Source organism: Nelumbo nucifera, chromosome 3 (genome assembly GCF_055504915.1).
Source record: "Nelumbo nucifera cultivar China Antique chromosome 3, China Antique-T2T, whole genome shotgun sequence".
In the NCBI taxonomy this organism is placed as follows: domain Eukaryota; kingdom Viridiplantae; phylum Streptophyta; class Magnoliopsida; order Proteales; family Nelumbonaceae; genus Nelumbo; species Nelumbo nucifera.
The window spans coordinates 33310676-33333906 of record NC_142651.1 but is presented as its reverse complement, the minus strand read 5'-3'; the positions used below and the strand labels follow the sequence as shown (position 1 = coordinate 33333906).

Here is a 23231-nt window from a genome sequence, read left to right as displayed (position 1 = left end):
TATCACTTCATACGAGATTGTGTCACTGCTTGTTTTCTTCTGGTCGTCATTTGTCTTCTACAGATCAGATCGCAGATATATTCACCAAGGGCTTACATAGATCTCGATTTCATCTATTGCAATCCAAACTCAACATTGTTCATCATCACCCATTGAGTTTGAGGGGGCGTATTAGCAATGAGACATCTAATCCAAATAGGACTCTACCTATCATACCATAAGGATAGAGACTATCCTACTTAATCCTAATATTGTATCAAGTCTAATAGGACTCAAACTTATGTAACTCTAAATATTCCAATCACTCAATGGAACGGGTGCAAGAACAACCCATATTTGTTTTCATCAATTTTCTATATTTCTATTTGCTTCCGGTGTCTACCAATAAGCTAACTTATAATACATTTAAAAACCAACACTATAGAGCTGTTCATAAGAAGACCCAACCCGAACCGAATCGATTTAGTAGTTAGTAGTTAGTTCCTAGTTAGTATTTACAACCTACTTAACTAAGTTGTCTCTATCCTATTTACAACCTAACTTAATTTCTAGTCTTCTAGTTATGAATGACATTAATGGCAAGTATTGTAAGACAATTAGACAATGAATTTTTTTGGAAAAGTTTAAAGAAAATAATCAAAGGATCCTAGTTTTTATGGTCTTTTACACCAAATAAGCAACCAATTACAATTAGAATTAAGTGTCCTTTTTTACTTAGATTAGAAGGTTTCTTGAAATATACAAATTTCAGTCTTTTTTCTCTTTGACTTTCTATTTTCTTGATAACTTCTATTCTAACTTGGTCCGCCCCCTACCAATTTCAGTCTTCTTTCTCTAATAGAATTAGGTGTCCTTTTTTATGTCAAATTTCAGTCTTCTTTCTCCAATCTATCAATTTATTACCATGGTTGAACTTAGAGCTGAAACCGATCCAAACCGACCCAACCCGACTCAAACCGACCAGATCAGTTTTGCTTAACACAGGGTCGGTTTCGATTTCAATTTCAGGTAACCCAACCAGGTCGGGTTGATTGAAAAAATCTCAGTAAACCGACCCAACCCAACCCATGAACAGCCCTAACCAGCAATGAACTACCAACCTACTCGTCGGACTTGGGGCAGAAGTAATAATCTTCTTTCTCCGTAAGTACTCATTAACTGGATCCCAAATTAAATGTCCCAACCACAACTCCACAAAGTTGGTTGAAGATGAAGAAGGGCAGAGCTGCAAATTATTGGAGACTTAAATCCTGCAAGTTGGTAGCGTGAGCCTGATTACACATTCAGTACAATCTATAATGAGACCAGATTAGCTGCATTTGATTGCTGTGAGGCTGTTTAGCCCATGATAATACCCAACATCAACCATGAACTGTATGAGATGGGGTCTCTTGCCAACAAGACCAGATACATCGGTCTGTCTTTAATATGATATAGACCAGAAGCATCGTAATGGTGAAGTGTATCAACTTAGAAGTTTGTTCTCCAATAATATATAAATCGTATCTGAGCTTCTGAACTCTCTCAACCCATATACGAACTTTCCTCCCTTCCCTTCTCCATGATCGACAGCTGATCAACATGGGTATTAGAGCATCAGGGGCAGCAGTTTTTCTCTTATTTTGGTTTCCCTTTCTGGCAGATATCAAGCGAAGCTCCTGGGCTACCGACGTGGTTTGCAGCCCAAGAGAGAGACAAGCTCTCCTCAACCTCAAACAAGGTCTCAGTGATCCAACTAATTTTCTCTCATCTTGGGATTCCACCAGCAAAGAAGACTGCTGTAGATGGAGAGGAATCGGCTGTGACAACAGAACGGGACATGTCGTTCAGCTCAATCTCAGAAACTCGTATGAAAGCTCCATTGGAGGTGACATAAATCACCATTTACTACAGCTGAAACATTTGCGGTATTTGGATCTTAGTGGCAACGATTTTGGAGGAAATCCGATCCCAGAATTTCTGCGTTCGCTTCAAAACTTGAACTACCTCAATCTCTCTCAGTCTGGTTTTGGTGGCACACTGCCTCCTCAGCTTGGCAATCTGTCCAGTCTGCGTTACCTCGACCTCGGAAATTCCGTACGCTTAACCGTTGAGAATCTTGAGTGGCTTTCTCATCTCTCCCTTCTTCAACACCTGGACATGACTTCTGTAAGTCTCAGTCACGTAGATGATTGGTTACAGGCAATTAACAAGCTTCCTCATTTGTCTGAATTGCACTTATCCTCTTGCGGGTTAACTAATTTGTCCCCTCTCTCCCATGTCAATTTCACTTCTCTTACTGTCCTTGACCTTCTCTGGAACAATTTCACTTCCACCATACCAGATTGGCTGTACAATCTTACCAGTCTCACATACCTTGATCTTAGAATAAATAGTTTTCAAGGTACAATTTCAAATGCCATTGGTAACCTTGGATCACTCAGACATGTCTACTTGGACCTTAATGACCTCCATGGCAGCATCCCAAGAACAGTAGGAAAGCTCTGCAACCTGGAGACTTTGTGGCTGTCAAACAACAGGTTCACTGGAGACATCAGTACTGGATTTCTAGGAGACCCATCAAAATGCATCTTTGATAGTCTAAGAGAACTGCGTCTGGAGTGGAACCAATTGAATGGGACCATTCCCAAAAGTATTGGGCAACTTTCCAAACTAGAGTTTTTAGCCATCTCTCATAACTTTTTTCAGGGAATTATCTCTGAGGTTCATTTTGCTAATCTAACCAGATTAAAGACATTGTATGGAACTTCAAACTCATTGATTCTGAATGTGAGCAGGAACTGGGTTCCTCCCTTTCAACTCACTGGCCTAGAAATAGGGTCTTGGAAATTGGGGCCCCAATTCCCTTCATGGCTTCAAACACAGAAAGATTTCTTTAGTTTAAACTTGTCCAACACAGGAATTTCAGATAACATTCCCAGTTGGTTTTGGAAATTATCGTCCAGTTTCAGCCTGATAGATCTCTCTTTGAACCAGATCAGTGGTCAAATCCCAGGATTACAGAACATAGAAAACTATGATGCAGCAATTTATCTGGGTTCCAATCGCTTCACCGGTTTAATACCCCGTCTCTCTTCTAATGTAATCGAACTGGACCTTTCTGAAAACTTGTTTTCTGGGTCTATTTCTCACTTCTTCTGTGACAATACGAGTCAAAGAAATAACTTGGCATATCTTGATCTCTCAAGCAATCTTATATCAGCAGAAATTCCTGATTGCTGGACGAATTGGCCAATGTTGAGCGTTGTGAAGTTAGAGAGCAATAATCTAAGTGGGAACATCCCAATCTCTATGGGGTCTCTAACTCAGCTCCAGTCATTGCACTTGCGCAACAACAATTTCACAGGAGTGCTACCTTCATCCCTGCAAAATTGCACCAATTTGCTCACTCTTGACATCGGTGAGAATGAGTTCTCAGGGAGCATACCATCATGGATGGGACAAAGCCTAAAACAACTTAAGATTCTTGACCTACGCTCCAACAAGTTCAGTGGACGTATACCTTCAGAACTTTGTCATCTCGCTGAGCTTCAGATCATGGACCTTGCACACAACAAATTATCAGGACCTATACCCCAATGTTTCAGCAATCTCAGTGCCATGGTCTCAGACCAGAAGTCAATTTACCACATTGGCTACGAAAGTAGCTTCCGGAAGTTTCAGGATACAGCCTCAGTGGTGATGAAAGGAAGGAGCCTTGAATATAGTAAAACTCTCACCCTTGTGACAAGCATAGACCTTTCAGACAATAGTTTATCTGGACAGATCCCAGAAAACTTGACGAGTCTCTTGGGGTTAAGATCCCTGAACCTTTCGATGAATCACCTTGTGGGAATGATCCCAAAGAAGATTGGTGACATGGGGTTACTTGAATCCCTGGATTTGTCAAGAAACCAACTTTCAGGTGCTATCCCTCAAAGCATATCGAATTTGACGTTTTTGAGTCACTTGAACTTATCATATAACAGATTGTCAGGGAAAATTCCATCAAGCACTCAGACTCTAAGCTTTGATGCAACCAGCTTTCTTGGAAACCAAGAACTTTGTGGGCCTCCGCTCACAGAGAAATGTGCTGGGAGCAATAATCAATTGCAGAACCCAACAACACCAACTGGTAGTGTGGATGATGATGATGGATTTAAAGAGAGTTTTGTTGTTAGTGCGGCGTTGGGGTTCTTGTTGGGTTTAGGTGGAGTTTTTGGCATCATGTTGCTTAATGAGTCGTGGAGGTCTGCCTACTTTAAGTTCTTTGTCAGGCTTTGTTGTGGTCCACCAAAAAGACAATACAGATAGCTCCAAGTTCTTTTTTTATGAAGAGATTATTGTAAGAATCTTTATTGCTGATTTCAGTTACCCTAGCTCCAAGTTCTTGTTTTTCTTTTTGAGTGGTGGGGTGCAATATATAATGCATGTTCTTCTTTGTATTTGAGAGTGGTCGTCCCTTACTAAGGATAAACCTTGTGAGTATGAGAAATGAATTTCTACTTTGTGAATGGACGCTAATTTAGAAGTGCAAGTCTGGAACTCAATCTGATGAGATTTTACACTGCCCTCGCCCAGGCTTCCAGTTTGTAGATGTACACTGTTCTTTTCATTTTTTTTTCTCAGGAGTATTCTTTTGGGTTTTACATAGGGCTGTTCATAAGAAGACCCAACCTGACCAAACCGACCAACCCAACCGATCCAACCCGAATTGGTTGGGTTTTCTTTAGCACTGGTCAATTTTGGGTTGTAAAAAAATCATAAACCGATGGTTTGGGTTGGGTCGGTTTACTAAGATTTTTTCAACCGATCCGATCTAGTCGGGTTACCTAAAATTGAAACTGAAACCGACCCTATGTTAAGCAAAACCAACCTGGTCGGTTTGAGTCGGTTTGGGTCGGTTTCAGCTCTAAGTTCAATCATGGTAATAAATTGGTAGATTGGAGAAAGAAGACTGAAATTTGATGTAAAAAAGGACACCTAATTCTATTAGAGAAAGAAGACTGAAATTGGTAGGGGGCGGACCAAGTTAGAATAGAAGTTATCAAGAAAATAGAAATTCAAACTGTATTAGAAAAAGAAGACTGAAATTTGTATATTTCAAGAAACCTTCTAATCTAAGTAAAAAATGACACCTAATTCTAATTGTAATAGGTTGCCTATTTGGTGTAAAAGACCATAAAAACTAGGATCATTTGATTCTTTTCTTTAAACTTTTCCAAAAAAATTCTTTGTCTAGTTGTCTTACAATACTTGCCATTAATGTCATTCCTAACTAGAAGACTAGAAATTAAGTTAGGTTGTAACTAGGATAGAGACAACTTAGTTAAGTAGGAAATAAGTAGGTTGTAAATACTAAAATAGGAACTAACTACTAACTAGGGTTGTTCATAAGAAGACCCAACCCGACCAAACCGACCAACCCTGACCGACCCAACCCGAATCGGCCGGGTTTTCTTCAGCACCGGTCAGTTTCGAGTTGTAAAAAATCATAAACTGATGGTTCGGGTCAGTTTTGGTTTTCATATGTGAAAACCGACTTAGTAGTTAGTATTTACAACCTACTTACTTCCTACTTAACTAAGTTGTCTCTATCCTATTTACAACCTAACTTAATTTCTAGTTTTCTAGTTAGGAATGACATTAATGGCAAGTATTGTAAGACAACTAGACAAGGAATTTTTTTGGAAAAGTTAAAAGAAAATAATCAAAGGATCCTAGTTTTTATGGTCTTTTACACCAAATAGGCAACTGATTACAATTAGAATTAGATGTCCTTTTTTACTTATATTAGAAGGTTTCTTGAAATATACAAATTTCAGTCTTCTTTCTCTAATACAATTTGACTTTCTATTTTCTTGATAACTTCTATTCTAACTTGGTCTGCCCTCTACCAATTTTAGTCTTCTTTCTCTAATAGAATTAGGTGTCCTTTTTCACATCAAATTTCAGTCTTTTTTCTCCAATCTACCAATTTATTACCATGGTTGAACTTAGAGCCGAAACCGACCCAACCCGACTCAAACCGACCAAGTCGGTTTTGCTTAACACAGGGTCAGTTTCGGTTTCAATTTCAAGTAACCTGACCAGGTCAAATCGGTTGAAAAATCTTAGTAAACCAACCCAACCAGACCCGTGAACAGCCCTAGTTTTTGATATTATACATATAAGGGAGTGCAAATCTGTGAGTTGGGCCAAATTTAAGGTTAACCCAAGCCTGACCCTAAGAATTGGGCCTTGGGCCTGAGCACAAGGTCAATTTCAATATGTCTAACCAAGCCTAGGCCATAGTGAAAGTTGATGCACTTGGATTGGGTTCCGCCTCAAGTGGGGTTCAGGTTTGTCAATAAGCTCATTTTGAAATTTAACATATATGTATGTGTGTATGTATGTATGTATGTATGTATGTATGTATGTATGTATGTATGTATGTATGTATGTATGTATGTATGTATGTATGTATGTATGTATGAAAAATATACATGTATGAGAAAATATGTACTGAGCTTGGGTTACCTAAGGAGTAAGGGCTAGGCTAGGGCAACCCTGTTTTAAGTGCAGACCTAGACCGATGACCGAAAATCAAAGCCCAGCCCTTATAGAATTACAAGGTCAATTGACCTTACCTAGGAGAGCCTCTCGTTGCAGGTTTGATCCCATGACTCATATTTGGAGGGATGCCGAGTAACCATCTCAGATTGGGTATAGAGGTGTAAATGAGGTCGTGCCGCCTATGGCCCGACATGAATTTGGATCGGTCTATGGGCCGTGCCAAGCCTAATACGATCGTGTGGGCCATGCTAGGCTTGGGGTTTTAAGTCCGCAAGCCTGGCTGGCACGGCACGGCCTAGCCCATGGCCCGGCTTAGCACGGCCAATATATTATTTATATATAATATAATATATTATATAATAACATATAGTATATAATATATTAATAAAATAAACAATTATTTTCAATTTAATTATACTAATTTATTTAATTATTGCATATATAAGCAACTGTGTACATCAAAATTCATATAAAATTAAAATTTTAAGTTTTTTTCATTTTTTTAAATAAATAGATTTGGCCCAGTCCACAGCCTGGCCTAGCCCAAGGCCTGGCCCACAAACCGGACCGGCCCACGGCACGGCACGGATTTGTGCCATGGGCCATGCCGAGCCGACATCCCAAGTTATCCTAGGGGAGGGCGGGACAGCCCGCACTTTGCACAGGCCACCCGTGGGTTGTGCTGACCTGACTTAGCCGTTTTACACCTCTAATTGGTTATATGTTTCTTCCCCTTTTTCTTCCTAGTTTTGTTTATCTTTATCTTTTTACACGACATGACAAATCACCATAATCCATGGTTTTATTTCCTAAAACCCTTATTTTTTTTCTTTCCCCTCAAAGTTTTTCTTTCAAAATTTTCTTCCCTTCTATCGTTTTCTCTATCCCATCCAAATCAACTTTTCCTCCATAAAATTTATATTCCCCATCTCTAAACTCTCTTCAGAAATTAAAACCCCTGCACACTTATGGTTCTCCTACAAGTTTATATATTGAAGCAAAGTCCACAGTGAGGGGACTTCTACTTAAAATGGCTAGCCATCAACTAAGTGGTGTTTGGCCTACTCTAAAATCTTGTTCTTTGCTAATTAAGTTATTATCTCATATCCTTCCTTTAAGAAAAAAGAAAAATATCCTTCCTAGTGGCACGACAATGGTGCCACCCAAAAACAAAAGCTAAAGCAAAGTAATATAATTATCTAATATATGAATGTTGTAAAAATAGTAAAGAGTCAGAATGGAACTTACCAGTAATTGTTTTCCAAACCGAAGTTGCAGTGATGTGAAGTTGTAGAATCTCAAAACCAGGAATTGCAGGAAGAAGGAGGGCTGAGTCGTGCCACTTGGTCACTCTCCTTAAAACCGCATTTGCCCCTACGATGTAGCCAGGTGATCGAAAATCGGTTGCCAAAATAAAACAGCCCACAGGCTTCTAGTAGGTGTGCACTCGCTTATCAAACCTTCGCAAACCACAGAAAAGATGATGCTTAGATTTCTCAAACAGAACAGAGAATAAGAAAATCGAAACTGTTGTGTGTTGACTAGGTCGATCAGCACTCTTCTTATAGAGTGCTCTCAGACCCAAATGGACACAGATGTGTCCTTTCAAACAAGAGCCTTTTCAGAATATTGCACCTGTTCGAAGAGGCACAAGGAAGAAGAAGAGACACGAGAAAAGAAAACATTTTTATTTAAAAAATTAAATTTGAAATAAAGAGACACGAGAAAAGAAAACATTTTTATTTAAAAAATTAAATTTGAAATGAAGAGACACGATTTAAATTGAGAAGCTTTAATTCAGTTAAACAAAAAGATTCGGTGCTTTGCGCGCACGCACACGACCCGGCCCGACTCGGCTCGGCGCGCACGTGTGAAAAGCACCCCCAACCCCTCACATGCATGGAATATCTATAGTCCTCTCCTCCTATGGGTCCCTATCCATAGTCCCTACCCATAGAGAGAGCAAAGCTACAAATATACTCAATTTCCACTCCTTTCCCAAACAATGTGGGACAAAGAGTCTTCCCATGCACTCAAGAGTGGAAAGAGGAAAAGACAAAAACAAGAGGGAGGAGAGACATTCTTGAAAATTTGAATTTCCCTCCAACAATGAATGTAAAATGCAATAAAACCGTAATCAAAATTTAGCACAAATCTATAATATCTACTACAATATTTCAAATACAAGAGAAAGGATTTGCCAAGATGTACCGCCCATTCCTACTTGATCGGCTAGTCCTATAGCAATTAAGAAGCCATTACACCAACTATGGTAACTTCGCTTAGTTGATAGGAACTTTGACTTCTTGTACATGGCCGGATCAAATCCTGCTTCCATTAGGGCTGAGAGGGTTAAGGGGATGAGGGATGGGCTAACCCCCATATATTAATCAAGGATATCAACATATGCAAATGCCGTCCATGTCTCCATGATTCATTAGAGACCAGTACTGAAGCCAATTCATTAGAGACCAGTATCGAACTTGTGGGCCTAAAATACCAGGCCTGACCTTTTTTTCAAGCTGAACTCGGGTTTTCTTAAAAAATTCCAGTCCGAGCTCAAGCCTGACTTGATAATGTATATATTATATAATAAAAATATATTTTATTTAATAAAAAATGTATATACAATATTTGTTCTTTGTTTCTCTTTTCTTTTTTCAAGTAATAGTGAAATCTTTTATTATTTTTGAGTTTTGAGGGATTTTAATATAAATAAAACACCTTTATTGAATAAAAAAGAAAAAAAAATTGTTTTCAAATTTCTAGTCGGGCTTGGACTTAGGCTCGGGCTCGGGCTCAAGCCCTAGGCCCGATGGTCGGGCTAGGGCTTCAATCTTTATATGAGGGCCAGGCTCGGGCTCAAGACCTAGGCTCGATGGTTGGGCTAGGCTTGGGCTTGGGACTAAATGTATTCTATTGATACATAGGCAAAGCCCGACCTGACCAATGAACAATCTACGTTAAGTATCAATTAATGGCCTCCACAATAGCTTAACTCACTTGATTATTTTTCTTCAAGAAATTGCTATCTCTCTACCATCTTTGCCTCAGATGTTTTGTGACAATATGAACGAGTGCTTTGCAAAATTTCATTAATCCTATCTAGCTTAATTTCCATTCTTGTGCCAAGCACATTTGTTTGGGTTGAATGAATTGACATTCGACTGTCTAGATTAATTAGCAGGTCATGACCAAGTCAATGGTTGTTTTGACCAAAGAATGGATTAAGGGTGAAACAGAACCAGTTGCCTAAATGATTCCCATGCCAAATGATCCAACCATTTGGGTTAACCATTATTCGAAAACACTGTCTCAACCATCTAATGTTTTTATTAAACCCCTCCGAAGGGATGTCTTCAACAATATTCAGTTCAACTTGGGAGTTCAAGCGCCCCTCTCCAACTTATGGGGGAGTGTTAACCAAAGTGTTTCAGCTCAATCCCATCATGAATTAGCCCAAGATCAAGGCCAAGGCCAAGGCCAAGTAAATTAAGGGCGATGAAAACTGCTTAATTAATGGAGTCCACTTAGAGTATCCTTATATCTCTACATCTCTTCTTCGTATGAGCTACGGATTGGGCTCCCGAGCTCTCAAGAACCTCTATTCATCTTCTTAAATTTCCCTATCTTTGCTGGTGATCTGGAGGTTGCTCTTGAGCGTGCCTTAAGTGTTGAGTTTGAAGCCCCTCTGATAAATTCAGTGCTAGCTAGCTGCAAGAAGAAGAACAAGAGATCAATTATCACTCAATGGTCATAAGGGTATATCATTCACCACATTAGTTTCATGGTTGAATCCACAAGAAAATAAATAAGGCTCAGTTTGGGGGGAGTAGTACAAATACAAATATTATGTACAGTGCTTCCCAAATTAAGCCTAAAAGGATTGATGCTATTTTATGATATTTTCACTTTTGATCAACAGTACAATGTGGTTCAAAATGCATTAATTACACTGTGAAACAAACATTTGAATGGTATAAATGTATTTTAAAACCAATTGATCGACAAGAAATCCACGCTATCAAACACTGCCTAAGACACATGACAACCACCATTCTATCAAGAATTGATTTGGTCTTTACAGATTTAATTCATGGAAAGATATTTCCAATACACAGTTTCAATAGACTGTGAGTACGGTTATGTGAGGACCAAGTCTTAACTCCATTTTAAAGAGAGAGATTAGGAGAAAATAATTGTAGGTGTATATGTGTATATATTACATGCAAAAATTATTATATATTATTTTATTGATAAAATACATATTTATGTATATCTATATATTACATATGTGATATAGTACCGTTTGACCCATTCAACCCAATAACCCACGACATGGAGGCAAAATCAATTCGACCTCAGGCTTGATTTTTAAAACATTGGTTTGCCGTAGATACTGCTGGGTGTTTTGGGATGGCCTCAATCGCCATCACTCTCCACTATCCTCCAAGCAGATAAATTTGAACCAACTCTGCTTTGTCTCATTTATAAACAATGATAGGCACGGCACGTACATCATACTTAAATTTTAGTGCCCATCGACCCATCCCAGAAAGAATTAATCTTTACATTGAATGCTGCACACTAATGGAGAGACAATCCAACAGGGAGACACGCCTTTGTCAGCTTTAAACGAAGTCTAGCCGTGTTTGGTTTGAAGGAAATAATAGGGAAAAGAAAGGAAAGGCAGGAAAATCTTTACAAATCTTTTATAGATTTTCATATTTTTTCCTTCTTTTCCCTATTTTTTCCTTCAAACCAAACATAGCCTAAAAGACCCAAAAAATTGACTTTCTCCTTGGGATCCACACAGCAAACAAGACTGCTGTAAATGGGAAGGAGTTCGCTGTGACAACACAACTGGGCACGTAAGTCAGCTCAAACTTGGAAGCCCCAACCCATATGAGATAAATCCTCATTTGCTAGAGCTGAAACGTTTGAAAGTATTTGGATTGGACCTAAGCTTTAATGACTTAGGAGGCAGTCAGATCCCAGAATTCCTTGGTTAACTCCATTACTTGGAATACCTCAACCTGTCTTATTCGGGCTTTGCTGGCATGGTTCCGCTTCAGCTTGGGAATCTGTCTAGCTTGCGTTATCTCGATCTTAATTAGAAGTTGTAATGCATTAGAAGTCAAGAATCTTCAATGGGTTTCTGGTCTTTTAGTTCTTCGCTACCTAGACTGAGTGCAGTGAACCTCAGTACGTAAGGTATACGATTGGTTTCAACTTTCAAGCAATAAATATGCTTCATCATTTATCTGATATTCACTTGTCCTCCTGTGAACTTGCTGAACTTCCCCCTCTTGATGGTCTCCCTTCTGCAAATTTTACTTCTCTTTCTGTCCTTGATCTTTCTTGGAACGACTATTTTAATTCTACTTTACCAGATTGGCTCTATAGTCTTCACAGTCTCACGTACCTTGATCTTAGCTTTAATAGCTTTCGCGGCACAGTTTCATATTCCATTGCTAACCTCACTTCACTGCATGAGTTGTACCTGCATTACAATGGCCTTGAAAAAGAAATTCCAAAATCTGTGGGAGTGGGACATCTCTGCAACTTGGAAATTTTATTCTTGCCAAACAACAGATATTCAGTGGCGAAGTATCCAGATTTCTGGGAACTCATCTCAATGCATCAAGGACAGTCTGGTGTCACTACGTCTGGAATGGAATCAATTGAATGGCACGATTCCAGAAAGCATTGGACGTGTCTTTGGAAACTAGAACTTCTGGGCATCTCGGATAATTCCTTCCATGGTGTTCTCTCAGAGCTGCACTATGCCAACCTTACGAGGCTGAAAGTATTGAAAGCACCTTCGAACTCATTGGTTTTGAATGTGAGCACCAGCTGGGTACCGCCTTTTCATTTTTTTCAACTCGACTACATAGGAATGGGACTTAAATTCCCTTCGTGGCTTCGTGGCTTCAAACACAGAAGAATTTTATTAGTCTGAACTTGTCCAACACAGGAATTTCAGATACCATTCCTGACTGGCTATGGAAATTATCCTCCCAACTGTTTCTTTTAGGTCTCTCCCATAACCAAATCCAGGGTCAGTTTCCAAAACCATTGAAACTTGGTGCCGATGCTGTAATAATCAATCTGGGTTACAATCGTTTCAGCGGCCCAATACCCCGTTTTTTCTTGGAACATAGTTGAATACACCTCTCCAACAACTTATTTTCAGGATCCATTTCCCATGTCCTCTGACAAATGTATACTGAACCTAATATCCTGTAGTTTCTTGACCTCTCAAACAATCTTCTATCAGGGAACATTCCTGATTGTTGGATGAATTGGCCATCACCGAGAGTTATAAAGTTAGTGAGCAATAAACTGACTGGGAACCTCCCAATCTCCCTTGGTTCTCTAATTGGGCTCCAACCTCTGCACTTACGCAATAATAGTCTTACTGGAGAGTTACCCTCCTCTTTGAGAATTTATACTGAGTTGACAACCATTGACATCAGTGGGAATGAATTATCTGGAAGAATACCCATTTGGGTGGGACTAAACCTAGAACGTCTAATTGTTCTAGGTCTACGTTCCAATAAGTTCAGTGGAAGTATCCTCCAGAACTTTGTCATCTCATTGATCTTCAAATACTGGACCTTGCAGATAACAATTGATCAGGAACCATACCAGGGTGTTTCAGCAACTTTAGTGCTATGGCATCAAATCAGAAGTCAATTTACTATATTGGTTATGTCACTAGTTAAAATGTAATTAGAATCTTGATTCTTGATTCTAGAGTACAAACGCATGAAGCAAATCTATGTTTGTAAACAATAGTGTTGTATTTATCCTTCGATGTATGTCCTTTGTACGGATAAGGTATGTTTGGGAAATAAATGTTTGTTTTTAAATGCTAATTAGTGTTTTTGGAAGTCTTTTCTAAAACCACTTACACTTACTTTAAATACTTTGGATCCATTTGATTCAACATCAGGATCAGAATCACAATTGGAATAAGAATCACCTATTCCCAATGTTTGTTTGGTTCAGACAAGAATCGGAATCAGATTCTGATTATTGCTATTTGGTTCAATTGGAAGTCGGAATTGGAATCGGCCAAAATGTCTAGTTTTGTCCCTATTCAATATTCATAATGGCAATGGCAAAGATTTGGAAGGAGGGTGGATTCCAAGCTATGTTCGACGACTGGTAGAGGTTGTGAAGGAGAGAAAGAGATGAAAAGAAAGAAGGAAAGGGGAGGAAGAACAGGATCTATGGTATTAGCAATTGTGGCGACAACAGAGGGGAGGAAGAGGGAGAGAAAGAAGAGGGGGTGGAAGAAGAGACCCTAATAACCTGACCTTGATTTGTTCTACTGTAGGACAAGTTGAAAAAACGCAGTTGTGTAGCTGATGCCTTACTCATTTGAGAAGATGATTTTGGGTCTTTCCTAGGCTTAATTTTATAGGGTAAGTTGCCAGAGATCTTACCAACCAGCCAATTTGCACCTTTGTGATTTTAATGTACTTTGGTGTTTGAATGGAGCTTGGCTATACCCACAAACTGTTCTCCCACATCTCAGTGGAATTGGCAAAATCTGTGATGCGTTCGGAATTTGCTGCAACATAACTCCAAAGTGTCAACCAACTCTGTAAATCAATACAAAACAAGTCTGGTTTTTTTGGTTTCACATACATATGAACTCACACACACTCCTAACAAAAAGCACTCACAGACAAAGAAATTTCTAGTTCTGAGGATGCGCACGGGAATGAGAACCATAATGCTGTAAGACTTCCGTCAGATTCTTGAGCGCTCTGTCGTACGATACAAAACCCATGAACCAAAACTCATGGCCATCTAAAGTCAGAATTTCAATGTACTTCTCAGACGGGTTCAATCTGTTTGAAGAAGGATTCACTGCTGCCAACTGATCAAGCTGCACTACAACCTGCATTATCACGAATGTCAAGATAAGTGTAAATTTTAGAATCCAAAACTAATAAGAACTTAAACTATTAAAGCAAGTAAATTTATCTGTTCAAAATAATAGGCTGCCTCTGCATTGGCAGCATATGAAAGTCCCTATCACCAAACATTTTAAATTAAAGCTGAGGTAGTGAGGTACTACTACACCTCATAATCTTCTCAGCGACCAAAACTCAGTCATTACACAGTCAACCAAACCATGTGCTTAAATTCTCCCCTCCATTATCATGCAGATCACTGTACCAGTACAAACAAAATAAAGTCCTTGCTTTATTTATTGTCCACTTTCATCCAAACCAAACGCCAAATCCTAAAATCTGTTAATCAGGAGGATAGTGATTCTAATTTCCTGTCTTTTGGGAGCTTAAGAGCCAAAACACACTGCAAGTCTAGAGAATCAAAACTTGAAAATGTCTTGAAGCTAACACGATCCAACCCATGTTGAAGAATTTGGTTCATTAACTCCCACACCAAGGTCCACTCATCACATAATTCCCTAGAATGTTGTGGGCATAACTATATAACAATTGCCTCATCAAGAAAAACAAAATCTATTCATTAATTGGTTTTTATTGTCCCTACCTGTCCTAATAAAATTTTGTCCGAGCCAAAAACCTTCTTTAAGTTTGTACAAGCCTCCAAAAACCATTCTAATGAAATTGCTATCGTCAGCACAAGTTCAAATCTAGTTCTATTGATATGGGGTTGGTTACATTAATCCTGTTTCACCATTTCATTCTGTTCGGTGCCATATCCAACATCAAATTATGGGCACTTAAATCACTTCTTACTATTTCCACCCTTAAGGTTGTAACTTTTCTTAGGTCTCTTTCTTCCCAAATTGTCCAAGCCAATGCGGCTCTAGTGCATCTCCCCATAATCCCGCCTCTTCTTTTAGAGCACCTGAAAATGTGAGCGCTAAAAAAGTCTTCCAGATTATCAGGGGGAATCCATCTGCAACCAAACAAAAGGAAAACCAATCCCAAATGGAGTTCCCAAATTCACCATGTTCTTTCTTTCTTCTTTGTTAGTTACTGATATCTGCACCAAGTTCATTGTTCAACACAAATACATGATGCCAAAGATGGATTTTGTTGATGAACGTGTCATTGATGAAAAACAGGCATTGCATCAACAGTATCCAACACAATATGGCACCTTTGTACAGGTACCCAGGTATCATAGGTACCAAGTTTAGTAGTACCACTGATGGTGGTGGTGGCGGTGATAGTAATGTTGATCAAGCTGCGTCCTCACACTATAGCCATGGGAGAATTTGCAGTTTAAAACACTAATCGAATAACCCAAAATAAGCCATTTTATGCGCAGCTTTTGAATTGAAAAATGGAACTTTTTTAGAAAAATATTACATGGGGAAAACACCAATAAAATATAGACCATAGAGTGGACATAATATAGGAGATTAAACACAAGATATTCCAAGAGCTCCAATCAAACAGACGATTCATATTGGCCACATCTTCTTTCCACGTGGCAGAAATAGAATAGGTTTTAACTTTTAAGGTTAAGATATATGGTTGATTATGAATTTTCTCTTAATAATTCTTGGGGACCATCCCCCAGGGGAATGATTTGTAATACAAACAGTGGTACAACAAAATTGGTAGCAGATGGTAGCCTACAATTATCATTCTACATTTATAATTAACAAAATCTCTGTTTGTTACTGATCCAAAAAAAAACTCTCCTAATGAAAAAAAAGAATAGAAACACTCTAAAATAAAGAGATCACAATTTCATAGTTTACAAAAATAAAAGAAAGAGAAAGAGATAATAATTTCATAACAAAAAAGAATACCTTGTAATATATCCACTCCTGCTGTCCTGGAGCAGGATAACGGAAAAGAGGATTATCACTGCAAAAGGCCACCCTTTTTGTGGATATATAAAGTGTTCCAATCACAGGCCCCGAGGAAGTTGATAGATAACAAGCATATGCTTTAACGAGCTTTTCATCTGGCCATATTCCAAAAGTCTGTTGAAAAACCTTTTCATGTCCCCCTTCTGTAAGAACCTTTGTTCCTTGAGAAAGTCGTGCCATCGCTGCATCAGTGAGACTAGGGCTGGTTTTAACTGTCAAACAAGGCATCATCATCAATTAGAATTTCCTTGAGGTAGGTTAAACCATATCAGTAGGTGAAAATAAGTTACAGAACCAGAGGACGGATATGAGATACTAGTAGTTCTTTATGGAATCAGGATGTCTGAGTGGATTGGATACCTGGATCAGCTAATTGTATAGCTGATTCACTTCCAAAACAAGGAGAAAGTAGGTGTCAATTGGACTGGATTTGGTCCAATTGATCCAGTCCAATGTGAGCCCATTACAAATGGACAAGGTCCAATCCAATCCGATGAACATTTTGGACCGGTCCAATTCAATGTCTGGACCATCTAATTGTTCAAATTTGTTTTAATTTAGATCTATTGACACCTATGTTCTTATCTTCTATCAATGGACCAGATATTGGCTCAACCCAACCCAATCCGATATAAATTCATTCGGGATGGACCAGGTCCAATCCAATCCAGTATATACTATGGAGTTAGGACCATTAAGTCTGGACTGGTCCAATTCAATATGCCTTTGTTGGTCCGTCCAATCCGTCCAAATTTGATTTTGGTTTGGACGGGGTTAGGGGTCACAAATGAAAGCTATTTGTAATAGGCGTAATTTGAATAGTGGGTGCGCTGGTGAATACCAATCAAAAAAGAAAAATTGTATTGCTTTGCAAATTAAATTATTCAGCATGATTATCAAACAACATCAAAAGAGCCAAACAAATAGAGATATGAGGCTGCAAAAGAGAGTAAGACAACTGAAGGAATGAACATGGTAATATATAAGGAGATGTGAAGTTGATGAGAAACTTACGATGGTGCCAAACATTTTCAGCATAACCTTCTGCTTTTCTGGTGCAATCTTCAAACTTTTTACCCCACCGATTCAACACGTTGAGGATCATCTCCATAGGGCCTGAAACAAATACGTGAATAACAAAGACAAAAAGTACCAAGAAGAGTTATAAAACCATTGATTCATTAAGACAGAAAACAATTCCGACCAATTGACAACTTACTCTTTCCAGAGGATTCAGGAACAGGGGCTGTCTGGACATATGGATTGTTGACCTGAGGGTAGCCACTGCTATTGACTGTGCTAGTTGTGGCAGGAGGGACAGAATATTTCATGTAATTAGCGTTTAGAGTAGCAGGATCAGAAGAAGGAGTTGCTTCACCAGCAACCCAAGTGGCAGCCTGTTGGTTGACAGGATGGGCTTGGGGTGGAACGGGGTTGCCCATGACCCAAGTACCCCACCTTCCATCGCCTTCATGATTCGAGTTTGATGTGCCTCCTTTCCCCTTCGTGTTCTGGTTAGTCTCGTTGTGATAGTGAGGGTCCATGGAATCGATTCTCTTGCAATCTGCTATAAGGGTTCAGTTGTTTGTTCGAATTTTTTATCTGTGGGAGGAAAAATTCTAAAACTTTACCAACTTATCAAGATCGCGTCTTAATAGAATATCTTCTAGAATAAAAATCATAAGATTTTTTTCCTTTTTCCTTTTTCTATCAGTGATCACAAAAGGTTTTTCTTTTATTCTGCAAGCTAAGCATAAAATTTTGCTTAAACCAGCAATGTCCTTTCAGAAACATGAACTTTTAAATGCATCAAACAAACCCAATAGTGATCTAAGTTCATCTAGGAAAAATCTCCAAACACCCAAATGATCTCTCGTAGGATCTGTCCAGCAAAAAACGGTGAGAATGAAATTCTAAGAAGGAAAACAAGCAGAACCCATCACAGATATCACCTAGTAGAATAATACCCTTGAACCGGATGAGAAATAAAGATAATCAAACCCTAGATTTCAATGTCGAACACAGCATGAGACCAATCAGTAATCAGCACAGAGATAGAGAAAAACTCAAACAAGTGCACAAGTTTATGAGAGTGGATTTAAACTCAAATTAAAGAAAAAACACGAGAGAACCCAATTGAATTAAACTCAAATTAGAGAGAGATGAAGATATTTACATCTTGGTGAAGCTGCAAAGAGAGAACCGTCGTTCGAAAGGAGAACTTTTGGTCGGTGTAGCAACTGTAAGCACTCCACGGAGGGCCGGTTGGCAGTTATATCTTCATCTTCCCAGAAGGCGTGTGGCGTGTCTCCTGGCCAGGCCAAACGAGTGAGGCAAGCCTAAATACAACGTTACGAAAACCCCGAGAAAATAAAATTATTCTGACGCGTAAAAGAAAGACGTTGACACGTTGTGACGCGCCGACGTGTCGGGTTGATAATTCTAGATTTCGAGGGCGGCAAATGAGTTTGCACTGACTTAAGCCGATTATTCTCTCATGAAATAAAGTGAAGAAGTGCAGAGATGTTGCAATTTGAACAGTATTTGAACGGAATTTGCACTGATTTAAGCCGATCTCGGCCTCACTATCTGAATTCGAATTCGATTCGGCTCAACTTAAAACAATGTTTTAAAATCGACCCAGAACCCGAACTGCTTTGGCCACTGGTTACTGGGCTCAGCAATTCAATTATCCGGCTCAAATGGATGATCCGTTCTAATTTAAAATAAAGAAATTGGCACAAACAAACCATTACCTAGGTCGAACAGGTCAACAGGTTCATCGCCTGGATCAATGAATTGCTAACTAAATCAACATAATCAATTGCGTAGACAATTTCTTGGCCGAATGATTCGACTCTAGGTAAATAATTGTTTGAGAATCATGATTTATCTGGGCCACGTTTAATGTCCATTTGGTTTATGGAAATATGGGTCTAGAATCGGAATTGGAATTCAATTATTTGATTGGCAATCAAAATCTTATTCTCTGATGGAATATCATTCCCCCACTTGAGAGAATGGCCATTCCCTCCCCCTCCCTTAAGAATAAGAATATATTCCATTTGATTTTGATTCCAATTCATTTGGACCAAATGTGAATATCATTCCGATTCCAAATGTAAATCAAATGGACCCTTGGGAATTGGATAGCAATAGATAATTCAATGTAAATTATTATTATCATCTTAATAATTCTAATTCCATTTCCGAATTCATAACAAGCAAGAGATTGAGAAAGATATCATTAGGGGTGCTTATGGGTTGGATTGGGTCGGGCTGAGTCATTTTCTTCAACGGACCTGACTTAGTCGATATATTTATTGACTAAATCAAAATCAATTGACCTTGAAGCAAAACCAACCCAAACATAAAGGGTCAGTTTGGGTTGGTTTATCGGTTTAGTCGATTTATTTAACCTCTCGTTTTTTTTTTCAAAACTAAAGAGTGAAGACTCAATAGTTGTCTCTCCATTCCAATTTTCAAGAGTCCTTGACATCAATGCTTACTAAACCCAAAAAAGTAATAAATAAACTAATAAAGATAATAAATAATTTTATTTAACATATCTTTTTTCTCTTTCCAAAATTGAAGAGTGAAAACTCCAACAATCCAATATGTATGTCCGTTTCAATTTCCAAGACTCCTTCACATCAATGTTTACTAAACCCAAAAAGGTAATAAATAACTTTACTTAAATTTAAAGTTAACTATGATAGGGAGTATGGCTGAGTAGGGACTACTTAGTAATTACTTAAAACATATAGGGTCAGTTTGGTTTCGATTTTCATGTATAAAAACCAAAAACCAAATTGAGTTGTTGGTTTATTTTCTCAAACAAATTGGAACCGACCGGTGGTTTTGAAAAAACTGATCAACTCAAGTTGGGTCGAGCCAATTGACCGATTTGACATTTAATGTGAACACCTTTAGATTGCACCCCAATAGAATGAATCAAATCAAGGGAAAATGAATGGATACATATGCGGAGTCTCATATGATAGGTGAATAAACTAAAGTTTAAGGGAAAATTCTATAAAAAGTTGTAAGATCAATGATGTTATGTGAAACAAAGTATTGAGCATGAAAAAGAATATACCAAAAAATCGTATGGTAGAAATGTGTATACTAAAATAGATGAATGAAAAGAAAACAAAAAGGAAAATATTGAAAATGAAGTCATTCAAAAGAACTTGATAGCAGTTACAATAGGTGATAAAATAAGAGAAAATAAATTAAGATGGTTTAATACATGTAAGAAAAAGTAATCAATTGCAAATTTAAGGAACTAGAAAAGCTAAGGGTAGACACAAAAGACATGGATTGAAGTAATAAGAAGTGATTTAATAATTTATATTTTAAGAGTCGATATGACACTAATTAAACAGAACAAGAATGGTGAAAGTAGGATTCATGTGGCTTACCCCACATAATTGGAATAAGCCCTACATGATGATGATGCCATATACTTGAAATTTATATTGTCTTAGTAAATTTGGTTTCATATATTATAGGGATGCAAACGGATCGGATCATATTCAAATTAGGGTATATAGGACTGTTCCGGTCAATTTCATGAATATTGATCTAGATTTGAATCCGATAAGGATGTCAGATATCTAAATATGATATGATCTGATTTAATTTAAAAAAATAATAAATTATTAAAAGAAAAATAAAATATATTAATTTAATAAAGAAAAACAAAAAATAAAAATATTTTCAACTATTTTCATCACATATATACATATTTTTTATAAAATTTTACAAAAATATAATGTAAATAACATTAAATAATACATATACACACATTTCGGATAGGGGTGATCCAAATCCAATCCAATTTTTAATTGGATGTAATTATTTAATCTGAAAACCTAAAATTTATATATCCGAATCCATAAGATCAATCTTCCGATCAGATACCCCTAATACATAAGAAATTTCAAGTCAATTGTTCATGAGTTACAATAATAAACGTCACTTTTTAGTTCATTCTATTATATATAATATCTTTAATTTATTTATATTTTTCAATAATCAATTGTATGAATGAATCAAATTTGAATATATTAATGTCCAACTCAAGTCAATCCATTTGCAATGCTAGTTGATAGGGAACAAGAGCCCGAAGAATCTGGTTGGATAGTTCTGACCCGCACATCAATCCAAAAAAAAATAAAACTTCTGAAAAGAGGAAACTAATTACTGGGCATATAATAAAGACCGAAACAGCTGAACTGAATAGGGTCTGAAATTGGAATCAGAATGAGCTATTCTGGTTTAAACTGTTTAATTGAGTGGAATTGGAGTCTCATTCCTATTCCTATTGGAATAGCATTCTCCTATTTGAGAGAATGACAATTTTCTGTCCCTCCCTTGGAAATGAAATTTCATTCCAACCAAATCTAATTTTCATTTCCATTCTGAACCAAACAGATTATAGAAACATACCATTTCAATTCCAATTTCGTACGGACCTTTGGGATCTTCTCTTAATATAATTGATTAACTTATTTACTAAAAATAAAACAATAGATCACAGTTCAGCCAATTCAGCTTATCAACGACCCGGATAAGTTAAAAGAGAGAGAGAAAAAAGAGATGACGTACAATCCTCAGCTATTGAGGATAAACTTCAATAAAAAGGTATTTGTCTCTACCTAATCCCAGTATGAAACATCAATATATTGGACGACATTTCACGTATAGAAAACACTATGAGACCATCAAGGGAAGAAATAAGTATGATGATTGTACTGCCTATGTTCATCTGATAATGACCGTCTGATCATACTGATCATTCAGCTTAAGCAATATTTTCATCATTAATCTTCGTGGGGAAAGAAACTAGGGATGGCACTTGATTGGGCTGGGCCAAAGTATAGCCTGGCCTTTAACTGTTACAGGAGGTCTGGACCCCTGCTAAAGCTACAAGACGTCAAGACCCATGAACCCATTAAGCAAAGTGACTAACTGCCTATCAATATATAACATTTGTATTTGTATATGATATCAAAATTAATTAAAATGTATATTAATGTTACACATGTAGGACCAGTCCCACTTATTGGGTCCAGCCCGGCCCAATTTCCTCCTCCAAGTTGGAGAGAGAGAGATAGGTTAGGTACTTGTGATTATTATAGGAAAAGGGGTGGTGTTAGCCTGTTAGGCTGTTAGCTAGCTACTTTCTTCTGTATCCTAAGATAAGATCTGGGCTAGATAATTGCTAATTAAGAAAGGAAGTTTGAGAGGCTTTAATGACTTAAAAGCTGAAGAAGTCTAGGACTAATCTTTGCATAGATTTTGTACTTCAATTCACAAAGGTTGTGTTTGGTACTGTAGGTGTTTCAATTTGCAATATTTTAAGTCGAAACCATAGTTTTAAAATCGGATTGGATTGAACTATCAGATCGGAAAAACTTGGAACCAGTCATCTGATTGGTTCCGTTTTACCCCTAGAACTGTCTTTTGGCCAAAAACTGTTGATTTGGTCAGTAAATCGCTGACTCGGGCGTTCAAACCGTTCAAACCATCTAATGGTTTTTGTCCATTTTATTTTCTGAACTATTCATTGTCCGATTCAGTTTTAAAAATCTTAATTGACCATTTATATTTGAAATACAAACACCACAGTTTGTATTTGAATCCAATTTGTTGAAAGTATGTATTTTTCATCCATGTCAACACCACATCAGTGCCACATCAGTCAGGGTTTTGAGACTTTGTTTCTCAAAACAGTGTTTAACAAAATTGGAAATTAGCTGCTAAATTCAAAACGTCGATGTGGCACTGAGGTGATGGTACCAAATTAAACAGCCCCAAAATTGTCTTTCAACTTTGAAATGGGACGTCTAATCTT

At 37.8% G+C, this 23231-nt stretch overlaps 2 protein-coding genes and 1 pseudogene across 2 annotated transcripts; 2 read left to right on the top strand and 1 right to left on the bottom strand.

The window, feature by feature from the left end:
* The first annotated feature begins 1130 nt into the window (after nt 1-1130).
* Nucleotides 1131-4483, top strand: LOC104594930 (receptor-like protein EIX1). Its single transcript, XM_010255487.3, has one exon. The coding sequence runs from the start codon at nt 1582-1584 to the stop codon at nt 4291-4293; it is 2712 nt and encodes a 903-aa protein (XP_010253789.1). The 5' UTR covers nt 1131-1581; the 3' UTR covers nt 4294-4483.
* A 6095-nt stretch (nt 4484-10578) lies between these two features.
* Nucleotides 10579-14116, top strand: LOC148801105 (receptor-like protein EIX2; annotated as a pseudogene).
* On the bottom strand, nt 14052-18704 carry LOC104592099 (GEM-like protein 1). Its single transcript, XM_088901981.1, has 6 exons — nt 18546-18704; nt 17589-17971; nt 17384-17485; nt 16307-16581; nt 14232-14449; nt 14052-14116 (listed from the first exon to the last, which is right to left on the bottom strand). Exons 2-5 carry the CDS (start codon nt 17911-17913, stop codon nt 14246-14248), a joined length of 906 nt encoding a protein of 301 aa, XP_088758107.1. The 5' UTR covers nt 17914-17971; nt 18546-18704; the 3' UTR covers nt 14052-14116; nt 14232-14245.
* Nucleotides 18705-23231: the final 4527 nt, after the last annotated feature.

Bases quoted from the DNA above. Each gene is read 5' to 3' on its own strand.
- LOC104594930 (XM_010255487.3), top strand. From the start codon at position 1,582: ATGGGTATTAGAGCATCAGGGGCAGCAGTTTTTCTCTTATTTTGGTTT.
- LOC104592099 (XM_088901981.1), bottom strand. From the start codon at position 17,913: ATGGACCCTCACTATCACAACGAGACTAACCAGAACACGAAGGGGAAA. The intron at 17,486-17,588 runs GTAAGTTGTCAA...TATTTGTTTCAG, and splicing joins TCCTGAATCCTCTGGAAAGA to GCCCTATGGAGATGATCCTC. The intron at 14,450-16,306 runs GTATTCTTTTTT...GTGATAATGCAG, and splicing joins AGGAGTGGATATATTACAAG to GTTGTAGTGCAGCTTGATCA.